Below are 12,270 nucleotides of genomic sequence, written 5' to 3'. Positions count from 1 at the left end.
AGTATTCGATTTTTTACAGTAACTCTGTAATCCAGCACAATCCAGTCTAATCCTGAGGAATTTTCCAGAACCAAGTGATTGGACAGATTTTACTGTATGATTAAACACAATACATTCTTTCACTCCTAGGTTTTATTCGTACACACCTCTTTGTCGAGCAAGGCTGCTAGTTCTTGTGGTGGCAGTGGCTCCGCGACGGGCACAGTGGAGTGCAGCGTGGTGATGGGGATCTGCTTCTCCTCGCGCAGCGGCATGGTCTCCACCTTGTGCCAGCGCTGCTCGATCTCCACCTGCACGGGCTTGGTCTCGGGCGAGGCTGGAGCCCGGTCCACTTCCATGCGGGTCGCCTCTTCTGCAGCGGTGACACTCTCGAACCTCTTCCTGCGCTCCTCTCTGCGCTGGGCTCGCTCCCTCTCCAGGTCAGTCATATTGCCGGGGTCCTGGCTGGCTGCTTCGCTGATTTGAGCCGAGTCTGAGGAGGAGGGAGACGAGGCCTTCTGCGCCATGGCCTGCTGCATGGGGCGGAACTCGGCCCAATCGAAGGTTTTGGAGCGCCCCTCTCGCCTGCGCTCTCGTGCCCGGCTCCTGCGCTGCTCAGTGCTGCCCCCGTCCACCTCGCTCTCCTGGATCTCCCCAGATGCAGAGGCGCTCCCATAGGTAGAGTGCACCTTGGCCTCCTCCGGCAATGAACTGAAGAACACAAGGAACAGTGGAGTGGAATAAGTGCAAATTCATGTTTTACCTGTAACTATTAAACACAGAATAGTGCTACATTTGGAAATACTAAAAGAAATGTAATAATTAAATGACAAACATCTTGACTCAAAATGTTTATCATTGAATTTATAAAGTTTCTTTCATACTATTTTTTTTTACTTTCTTTTATTTAAAACAATTCCCAAGCACCTCCTTCAGGGTTTATTTATTAAATTATAAAAATGAAATGCAATAAGAAAGACTGCAGTTCTCTGTGCCTTTATGATGGTAAACAAATATTGTGCATAGCATGCTATTAATATCAACCATCTAGGAAGGGCCCCTGGTATGTTCTATTTTGATTGCTTCTCTGGGCAGAGACAGAGTGAGGAGGTGGTCTGAGATCCAGCCCTTAGCCTGTCTGGGACACACTAAAACAGATTCTAAAGAGAAAGCTTTCAATCTGCAGTTGCTGTCACATTGTCAGATTCAGCTGGTTTTTAGCCTCAGAACTGGGCTGTAACTGCAGTGCAGGTGCTGTGACTGTACTGTGGAATTACAGGATGCTAATCAAATACTGGCGCAGGTCTTCCCAGGAAAGGTAAAACCCAGCGGGTAGTGCCCCTTATGTTATTATTTTTTTAACATTTCAGATAGGCCAATTGTGTACGCATTTCAATTGGTAAAAGTTACTGGAATAGCTAGAAAAAATCATGCTGGACATTTTTCTTTTAAAATGGTGCCTTCCTGTGTAGATTTGCAGAGGAATTCACAGAGAGAGGAAGCTCTTAGGAAATTAAACACCAAACACGGTACAGGTATGGTTTCTTATGAAGCAAGAAGTCACCAAGTAAATTAGTATACAATTGAATGTATGTCATTATTGTAAAAGTTTTGTTTATCATTTCAATAGAGAATAGGCATTTCAAATGTTACCTTTGAGGGGGAGGCTGGTAAAGCCTCTGATTTGTACAACTCTACAGACATTAACACAAGACAAAGCAAGCATTCCAACCTGGGCTGCAGAACTGATAGTTTCAAGGAGAAGTTTTTCCTGGGATAGCATGGAAATCAAAAGAAATAGCAAGAAGAAAGGTTCAGCTGAGAACATTAACAGCACACAAAACCAACACCAAGTAGCGGAAGAAGGAGCTGCCACAGGTTATACAGGAAAGAGACAATGTCTTAGATTTGGGCCACAATAAACAGAATGCATTACACTGCACTTAGTTACACTACTACCCCTTCTCCACTTGCACATCCTGCCCATGAGGACTCAGTACGGTACGGGTACGGGTGGTTCTCCACTGCCTATTTGTTGAGCCAAGCAAGAACCAAACCGTGAAACTCTTGCCTCACACTACGGTACACTTAACTAACACACTAAAAAATTCAAAATTCTAACTAATTTTTCATCCTTGACCTTTATTATATTAATATTAAAAAAAGCGAAAATAAAAACAAATTCAAAACTTATTTACAAAAATATAGTCAAACAAAATACTGTACAGCTGTACCATACTTACAACTACGGCTCTCGTTTGCGCTTGCATCGCTTCTTTTTAAACACCCAAACAAAAAACAACAACGATCCTTTAAATGGGATATCTTTGGCAAATCATATTTTTAAAACCTTCTTTTTTCCCCTTCAGCAGAACTAATTGCACTTTAGTAGGTCGATATAAATCAGTAAAATGTGTGGATTATAAAGACATTCCTAAGTATATTTACAAAACATAGTGATACAAGATACAGCTGTACCGCTGTTCTATTAATTTTTGAATACCATTTGTTTTCACATCTTTTCGTAAACTGAGTTAATTAATAACAATAATTAATAACAACTGTCTTTAGTTGTGTGTGACGTCAGTAGCACGGCTTGGTTCTGCAGTGGAAAAACAACCCAGGCTCCCCTTAACCGCACCACGAGGGCTCGCTACAGCCCTAGCGTGGTTGTACAGTGGAAAACAGGCAAGAGAGACAAGCAGAAAGCATTACACTGCACTTAGTTACACAGAGAGACACACAGAAAGTATAACACTGCACTTAGTTACACAGGGAGGGCATACAAACATCTCAGAGCTACCAACTCTGGAAATGCAACCGCTCAGGTTACTGCAAACCTGCCTTACCCACATGTAAAAATAGGGACAGTGTTTCAATTCAAACTATCGCTGCATACTTCTTCACTTTCCCCTGGGGTGGTTGCCACTCATTTACCCACCTGAGAACATACTCATTTTAAATCGTACCGTTTTTTGTCAGCACTTTAATCGTTCTTGTATAGTACACAGTTTTGTGATGCCATTAAAAGCACGCTAGACATTTAATTTAGTGGAAGATGCACTTACAAGAAAATCACAGTTCTCATAGGGTGTGTGATTGTGTATTTGACTCCCTGAATCCCACTTCTCGTAGGGTGTGTGATTGTGTAATTGACTCCCTGAATCCCACTTTTCATAGGGTGTGTGATTGTGTAATTGACTCACTGAATCCCAGTTCTCGTAGGGTGTGTGATTGTCGTTGTCATTCTGAGTGTGAGATCTACACTCTCAGCGACATTATAAGTGTAGCTGCTGCTAACAGGTTCCAATGGGGGAAGTGACATATGGTGTAACTTCCCAGGACCCTACCTAGTAACATCAGGAGCAGTCGTGGGCCGGGCATTCTTCATGATCGCCTGGATCCAGTTGCGCCGGATCCCTGATGTCATTGCAGAGAGAGTGAAAGCTCCTTCTTTCGTCTAGACGGGAGAAGGGGGGGAGGGGGTGATTACAAGATTTGATGAAGCCATAACAAGAGCTGGTGTGCTTGACAACTTTACCCATAGCAACACTGCTGTCAGAATACCATGCCTCGTTCTCAGTACAGCAGATGTTTTCTTGTGACCAAGCTTCAGGTTATCTTTAGTTACCCCTACAGCTTTTGAGTAAACAAGTTTCATTTTCACTGTAAATGAAGTCCTCGGGGGAGTCCCAAGTGGACAGTGAGCTGCCAGTATACCGATACTGAGAGAAAATACACACTAGCTTTGATTAGCTTTGATTAAACTGAATCTGAAGACACACATATATACAGTACCCAATCAGACTCATGTTTTGAGCAGCAGCTCTCTAAAAGTCCATGTCACTTACATGTATTTGAAACCCATAGTTTCTCTGTACAGGAAACTCTGTGACATCATGACAGGTGGAGAGGTCAATTTCACCATCCAAATCAGCAGCCTGAATTCAGGAGAGACACCAACAAGGTGTGTTAATGTTATCTTCCATATACCTTCCTTACAGGGGTGTAACAACACATTAATGTCATGATTTGATCTTGACATGCAGGTCCCCATGCGATGTGTATCGCGATACAGTACATGGGGTAGTCCTGATGGGCTACATGTACGATGCATAGTAAGATCAAATTAGGACTACTCTGTTAGTTCCTCATTGAGCAAATCAAAGTGACTTCCAAAAATATGAAAGTGATCAAAAAGGTTTTACATTGTAATCACAGCAATCTAATAAACTATCCAGGAATTTCAAATGAAACATACAGGGGTTTCACACGGGGGTTATATACACATACAGTTGCTTAACTAGCCTCATAGTGAGGAAGGGACAAAAAAAAAAGCCCTTGAACATAAGAACATTTACGAATGGGAGGCCATTTGGCCCATATAAGTCTGGTTCTTAGTAAACCTAGTAAAGTTGGGACTAAAGGATCCCAGTGATTCAGCATCAACAACAAGACTAGGTAATGCATTGCATACCCTCACCACGCTCTGTGTGAAGAAGTGTCTCCTTCAACAACAAGACTAGGTAATCCATTCCATCCCCTCACCACTCTCTGTGTGAAGAAGTGTCTCCTTCAACAACAAGACTAGGTAATCCATTCCATCCCCTCACCACTCTCTGTGTGAAGTGTCTCCTTCAGCAACATGACTAGGTAACTGTAACAGTGCAAGGTGCCCTGTACATTGTTTTGTTTATTTTAATTCTTATTTTCTCCACTCTCCGTTCTCGTTCCTCCTCTGAACTCCCACCCCGAACTGAGAGTGCTGCAGGCTTTTTATATTGTGGCCGAGGGGTTTAACTAGCTTGCAATTAATTATTCTATTACCCCTCGGCTTCCCATCCACGCTACTAAATAATAAACAAAAGGCTACGCCGTCATTTAAAATGCAAAACAACCGGCGCTTCGCCGTCATAAATATAATACAATAAAAATAAATTAACAATACAAAATAAACACAGGGGCGGAGGGGGACCCCGCTCTAAAATAAAATAAACAAAACAATGTACAGGGCACCTCGCCCTGTTACAGTAACCCATTCCACACCCTCCCACACTGTGTGTGAAGAAGTGTCTCCTTTAGCAACATGACTAGGTAACCCATCCATCCCCTCACCACTCTGTGTGAAGAGGAGTCTCCTTTAGCAACATGACTGGGTAACCCAATGCATACCCTCACCACTCTCTGTGTGAAGAAGTGACTCCTTCAACAACGTGACTAGGTAACCCATTCCATCTTGAGTCTATCTCCACTTAACTTCCAGCTGTGTCCTCTGAACCTGGTTTCTGTGCTGTGCTTTTAAGATTTTGTTCTAAATCGATTCAGTTCGTTCAACCTATCTTCACAGCTCATTCCTTTAAGCCCTGGGATTAGTCTGGTTGCTCTAGGTTGGACACTCTCCAGCGCCACAATGTCCTTTCGGTACAGAAATGAACCCAGTACCCCACGGTGTATTGCACAACCTCATAACCTCCTTGGATTTGTACTCTACACTTTTGGCTTTATACCCAAGCATTGTGTTTGGCACCTACCTCTTCAGCAATGGAGTCTCTGTAATACCTCAGGCTCTGATCAGTCAGGACAAACCAATGCTTTTTCCACTAGACAAATGAAAGCAAACAAACAGTAATTCATTTAATAGCAATTTTAGCAGCTTGAGAGAGAAAACACAAGTAGCTGACTTAAGGTTGTTTGATCCTGGGGAAGGGGCGACGGAGCAGCCGGCTTCACACGGGGCACGAAGCCGCTGTGGGAGCAACGAAAACCACGGCTGAGTGTGCAATATGTGTAAGTAGTAATTACTATAAGAACATAACAATAAATCACATTAACAGTGTGTGATAGAGAGAGAAAGGATCAATGTTGTAAATCTCCCTCCCGATCGGAAAGGACGCTGTGTAAGGGGGGAAGGTATGCTGCCTCCTAGATGGACCACCTTGATGGTAGGTGGAAACCAGAAGGTGACCATATTAGGGGGAGCGCGTTGTTGCAAGTACTCAGGACGACTCCATTGCAATCAGCTGTGGGGCAGCCCTCTATTGGAGAAACCATGGCGACGGGTTGATTGCAGGGAGGAGTTTTGTGAGTACAAAGGGGAGGCAACTACGTCAGTAACTCGCCTTGCGCTGAGAAACTGAGTGGCCAGCCGGAGCTCTTTCTTGTTTTGTATTACGTGCTGTTTTGTTGTGTGTTTACAGAGGAGGAGTAGGAGCGAGAGGCTGCAGCAAAGGTAACGTACAAAGGTAACACAATGTGTTTCTAGTAAACACTGCACTGTATACAACTTGATATTTGCATATCCCAAATGAAGCTGAACAAATGATTATCTGCACAATAAAATTGGACCGGTAATAATAATGAGAAAGCAAATACATGTGATTAATATCTAATTCTTATCACACTGAATCAGTAAAACATGCACGTAAGCCGACTGACCTGGTTGTCTTCGTACAGTTTCGTCATCCATCCTTTCTTGAAATTCAACAAGTCAGGCTGAAAAACAATAAGAAACAAGCAATGCTGCTGAGCAGTGTAGCAACACAGTCCATAAGAAACAAGCAATGCTGCTGAGCAGTGTAGCAACACAGTCCATCCTTTAACCAACTGTGTTGGAGGCTGGAGTATTTTTGGGGGGAAAATTAATAATTCAATACCGGACACAATTTAAAGTGTGACACAGGCAGATGGAAATAGCCACGCCTCTATACATCTCCTGATTCAGATTACGTTTTAAATATAGTTATATTACAATTGGATACATGTTGTGATGGGAGTGAGGGTTTTAAGGGATTAAATGCGTACATAGAAGGACCAGAAACGACATTTCCCAAGGACCACCAGGGAACCCGGCAATGCATGACGGGGAACGGCGGTGACTTTAAAAGGCTGCTAGGTAGGAGTGAAGGGGGGAGGAGAATGGGGGATAGTAATATGTGACGGGGGACTGCCCCGTCTTTATGATCATGGTTGGGACTGGCAGGGAGGGGGTTAAAATTCCTCCCTGCCAGGAAAACATGTGAGAATGTGGCTGGAGCCCTAATTGAATAATCAGCAATTATTGATTAATTGGGCTCCAGCCACAGGGAATAAAAGCCAGGGGAGAGGCCCTGGCTGAAGAGAGTTGTAGGAAGAGAGTTCTGGAAAGAGAAGGAGTGTTTTGTTTGTGCTGTGTTTTCTGTTCCAGTGAAGGCAACGCCCAGCCTGGAAACTTTATTTTGTAAGTTTTTGTTTTGTGTTTGTATTTTGTGTTTGAAACCTTTTTGTTTGGTCCTTGTGTCGGTTTATTTTGTATTTTTGTTTATTAAAAACTTTATTTTTGAACTTTATACTGTCTCTGAGTCTCAAACCTCGGTCAATCCTGTCACAGTTGGTGTCAGAAGTGGGATAGCGCCACCTGGAGGCTCAGATACAGTATAAAGTTCAAAAACTCTCCTCTACAACTCTCTTCAGCCAGGGCCTCTCCCCTGGCTTTTATTCCCTGTGGCTGGAGCCCAATTAATCAATAATTGCTGATTATTCAATTAGGGCTCCAGCCACATTCTCACATGTTTTCCTGGCAGGGAGGAATTTTAACCCCCTCCCTGCCAGTCCCAACCATGATCATAAAGACGGGGCAGTCCCCCGTCACATAATATTACGGACGAAATTAAAATAGCAGACGAGAACGGGACGCTGCATTTGGCTCGAGTCTGCTATATTACAGAGTGGTGAGCATTAAGGATTAAAAAATACCTTTTAGACATCCTTTACTAAACTAGACAAAAAAATCTAGTGATTACAATCTTGTACGTGAAAGTAAAGGCAGACTAACAGGCACATCTTTATATTCCCTGATTCTTATACCATCAGTAATCTGTTATTAAGAATCAACACGTTTTTATCATGATTCAGACAAGCCGTTCTGTAGATCTAAAACCACTATTTAGTGTTACATACATTAAATTACATGAAAGGATTGGATATTGGGCATAACATTCTAGGTTACTACTTCACATTTAGCACAGCGAGAAGAACAAGAGGGCATAGATGGACACTGAGTAAAAGTTTAAAACAGGTGTTATGAAGCACCTTTTTACACACAGTTGTACACCCATGGAATAGCCTGCCAGGTGATGTAGTAAAATCTAAAACACTGGGAACATTTCAAAAACATCTAGATTCTGTCCTATTACATTATATCTCCCCAGTAGGGGAGAATGGTGTGCTAACAGGAGACAAGCCTTCATGGGCTGAACAGACTCTTCTCATTCCCATACTTTCCCATACAGGCACCTCCTCTTTACACCCAGCAGCAGGAGCAGAGGGAGTGTAAGGCACACTGTATTACTCTATTGCATACTGGCACGTACAGTACGAGACACTTGAGCACATTCGGAATGATTTAAGAATTCACATAGCGAATACTGAGCTGACTCACAGTACACAGACACGAAGTAGTAACAGTAATGGTAAGATTAACAAGCATGACAATTTAATAAGTGATTATCCAGATACACCCACCCCTCGTTATATCGGCCTTCGCTGTACTGCGGATTCGGATATATCGCGGTCCTGGAATTGGTTCCCCATTTTTACAGTCTAAGTGCGCATGCCTTAGCTGCACTATACATAGACAATTTCACTTAGAATTACTGTTTGTTTTATTTTGTACTGCACATCACAAACTAAAATATACAGAACAATTAAAAACAAGGCATTAATATCGTACTGTTATCATATACACACGCATTGCATAATAACACAAAGCAAATAAAATATCTACTTGCTGAAGCGTTTTTTTAAGCAATGCACTAGCAAAAGTCACAGGGCAGTGTCATCAGCTCCCTAGCAACAAGCCTCCTATGTTGGGAATGGATTCTTTCAATGCAGCGGTTTGGGCATTTGAGAAAGGAGAGGAAGATTCATGAAATTCACTGGAGACTCAAGTTGATGAGAAGCAGTTACTCTGAATTATGAATTAAAATGGGGTGCTGCTTTTTATACGAAAAATGAGAAAAAGTGTGTTGTGATTTATACTGGACCCTGACGCCCACGATAAAAAGAGGGAGTGGTTGTACAGTATTTGCTATTAGCCTATTTATTTTTCTATGGGTCTCTCGTTATATCGCGGCCCTCGATATATAGCGGATTTGTATTGGACCCCGACACCCGCGATATATCGAGTGGGTGGTGTATATGCAAACATGTAAGCGTGACATACAGACGGCTGGATGAAGAGACAGACAGACACCGTCCTATATTTCCAGAATCTGATATTCTCTGCAATTTCTACTAAATAATGTTAATACCAAGTTTCATGAAAATTAAATCTGTGATTTTCCAGATATATGGTAAAAATATGAAAGGTTATTTTTTTCAGACAAATACACTACAAAGGCGACATAGAAAAGCTGTTAAATGTTAGATTTCAAACACTAAACACTTCAATCTGCTCTAGTAGTACAGGAAAGGTGAAGCCACTCTCAACAGCACTAAACCAATGTGTTTATCTATACCGGTTTTTAAATGTTATTTTTGAGTTGAGGACACAGAAACTACTGAATTAGTCAGGAAGGTCTTTCTGTGAAATCATTCGACACAGCCCCTTAACTGGAAGGGTTTACAGTTTCACAACTCAGTTTGCATTCTCTCATTTCAAACCAGCCCACTGCAGCTTATACCAATATATTTACATCCTTAATTTACATGCTGCTCAACCCACAGCAGCTTCAGTGAAAGAGGTCTCAAGTTGCTATGGTTTGCATGGTTATGCAATAGACTAGAACTCCCTTAATCAAGCCTATTGTACAGTGAGCATGCAGGAGCCAGCGCCTACCTTGTTTTTGTGCAGCTTCATCGGACACTAGGAGTAGAAAGACACCCTCGCTCCCCCTCACACCCCTGAGCTCCAGTGTCACCTATCAGTCTATTTATAACTCGCTGAATCTTGACAGCTGCAGCCTGCATGGTATCAGGGATCTCCTTAAACTGTACGAACACCCGGGGTATAGCGTTGTGTCAGAGCACTTGTCCTGCGGGATTCCCTTCATTCATGTGTTATGTATTCTGATTATTTATATATATATACAGTGAAAAGTATTCACCCCCCTTGGACTTTTCCACATTTTGTTGTGTTACAACATAGAATCAAAATTGATTTAATTAGGAGTTTTTGCCACTGATCAACACAAAAAAAGTCCATTATATCAAAGTGAAAAATAAAATCTAAAAATTGTTCTAAATTAATTACAAATACAAAACAGAAAATAATTGATTGCATAAGTATTCACCCCCTTGAGTCAATATTTGGTAGAGGCACCTTTGGCAGCAATTACAGCCATGAGTCTATTTGGATAAGTCTCTACCAGCTTTGCACATCTGGACACTGCAATTTTTGCAAAATTGCTCAAGCTCTGTCAAGTTGGATGGGGACCTTTGGTGAACAGCAATTTTCAACTCTTTCCACATATTCTCAATTGGATTGAGGTCCGGGCTTTGACTGGGCCCCTCCAGGACATTGACCTTTTTGTTTTTAAGCCACTCCAGTGTGGCTTTGGCTGTATGTTTGGGGTCATTGTCCTGCTGGAAGATGAATCTTCTTCCAAGTCCCAGGTCTCTTGCAGACTTCAGCAGGTTTTCCTCCAGGATTTCTCTGTACTTTGATGCATTGTCCCTCTTAAGCCTAGGACACACATGAGTGGCATGCAGCTTTCTCCAGGAGATGAGACGCTTCATCTTCGCTTCATCCCTGCTCTGGCAGCCGACCCTGGGGCGAGCCCATTCCCTCTTCCCGTCGCCCGACCCGCTTTCCTTCTCGGACTTGGTTGCTGCCTGTCACTTCGAACTGATCTCCCGACCACAGTTTAGCCAGGCTATTTACATACCGAGCACCAAAAGAAACTTATCACTATTATAACACTTTTATTTTCGAAAAAAATAAGGTATATAAATGATGGACATTGACAAAATGTTTTTGGTTTCTTTTTAATCACTCGATCATTCATCCTTGACCATGACACGCTTGAGTGACTATGTCTGAAGCATATGCACTTAATCACCTAATTAGTGAGACAGTTGACTGGACACTGGATATGGAGTGATTTCAGCTGTTGAATTGCAAGCTTGAATAAAAGCAATAAAGAAAATCACAGAAAAAAAAACAATATGCCACGTCTGTCAAAAGAGCAGCGCCTTCGTGCACTCGGCATGTTGGAGGCTGGACTAGGGCAGCGTACTGTGGCTTGCCTTCTTGGGTGCTCACAGACAGCGATTTCAAACCTGGCGAGACTGTATAACCAGACAAACTCTGTAAATGACAGGCCATGAACTGGGAGACCAAGAGTCACAACACCTGCTCAAGATCGACAGATCATTTTGCAGCACCTTCGTGATGTCAGTTGTTAATCAGCACAATAAAAAGTCACTGCACCTGCTCTAAAACAGAGTTTGTCATTTTTCGATCACATCTAGTGAATTTTATCCAAATATAAGTGATAAGTTTCTTTTCTTTTTTTTTGAACAATTGTTTTTTATTTGTTTTCCATAACAAGAAAGTAAAACAGTTGGGCATAGTACACATGAATACAAACTAACAATTGGGAGCTCTAAAACAAGTAAAAATAAATAAAATAAATAAATATAAATAAAATAAAATAAAAATAAAAAAGGGGGGGGGTTAGGGCCTAGGGCCTAATTAAAATAAACTTCCGAGATAAGAAAAGGCATCTGTCCATGCCGTTACAGTTTTTGCACTGGCATGATGTAATCTAGCTGTACTTCTCTCCACCAACACAATATCTGCAAATGAGTGCAACCAGACACGATCTAAGGGTACCTCTGTCTCCACCCAACCTCGTAGGATTGACTTTTTAGCTGCTGTTAGTCCAGCCAACAACAGCCGTCGTGTCTGAAGGCTAATATTCATTTGGGAGTCATCGCTGAGAAGGTGCAGTCGGGGACTCAGTGGCACTTTCACACCAATCACGTCAGAAAGCACAGTGGCCACATATTTCCATAAGCATTCAATTTCAGGACATTCCCAGAACATATGTAGATACGTTCCGGCCACACCCTGAGTGCATTTATGGCAGAGAGGATCTGAAACGATCTTCATCTGGAATCGTCGGTATGGTGTAGCATATATTCTATGTGCTAGTTTAAAGTGAATTAGCTGGTATGCTAGATTTTTTGAGGACGAAAATACATTGTCCCATACTGCTTCCCAATCAGGACTACCGCCCAGTTTTTCAAGCTCTCTATCCCATATTAAGGTAACTGGAAGGGAGCTATTTTTAAAAGAAAGAAAAAAGTGAT

The 12,270-nt window shown here is 42.2% G+C and overlaps 1 protein-coding gene across 7 annotated transcripts in view; it reads right to left on the bottom strand.

Moving 5' to 3' along the window:
- Nucleotides 1-12,270, bottom strand: part of LOC117431656 (myosin phosphatase Rho-interacting protein) — a 245,746-nt gene that overhangs the window by 34,200 nt on the left and 199,276 nt on the right. For all 7 annotated transcript variants that reach the window (XM_058995983.1, XM_034052858.3, XM_058995984.1 and 4 more), the window contains 5 exons: nt 6,415-6,471; nt 5,511-5,579; nt 3,831-3,920; nt 3,330-3,439; nt 147-690 (listed from right to left, as the gene is read on the bottom strand). In XM_058995983.1, coding sequence (XP_058851966.1) covers nt 147-690; nt 3,330-3,439; nt 3,831-3,920; nt 5,511-5,579; nt 6,415-6,471 — 870 coding nt within the window. The remainder of the gene's footprint in view (nt 1-146; nt 691-3,329; nt 3,440-3,830; nt 3,921-5,510; nt 5,580-6,414; nt 6,472-12,270) is intronic.

Source organism: Acipenser ruthenus, chromosome 22 (genome assembly GCF_902713425.1).
Source record: "Acipenser ruthenus chromosome 22, fAciRut3.2 maternal haplotype, whole genome shotgun sequence".
Lineage (NCBI taxonomy): Eukaryota > Metazoa > Chordata > Actinopteri > Acipenseriformes > Acipenseridae > Acipenser > Acipenser ruthenus.
The sequence above is the reverse complement of the archived record's forward strand: the minus strand, read 5'-3'. Positions and strand labels throughout refer to the sequence as shown.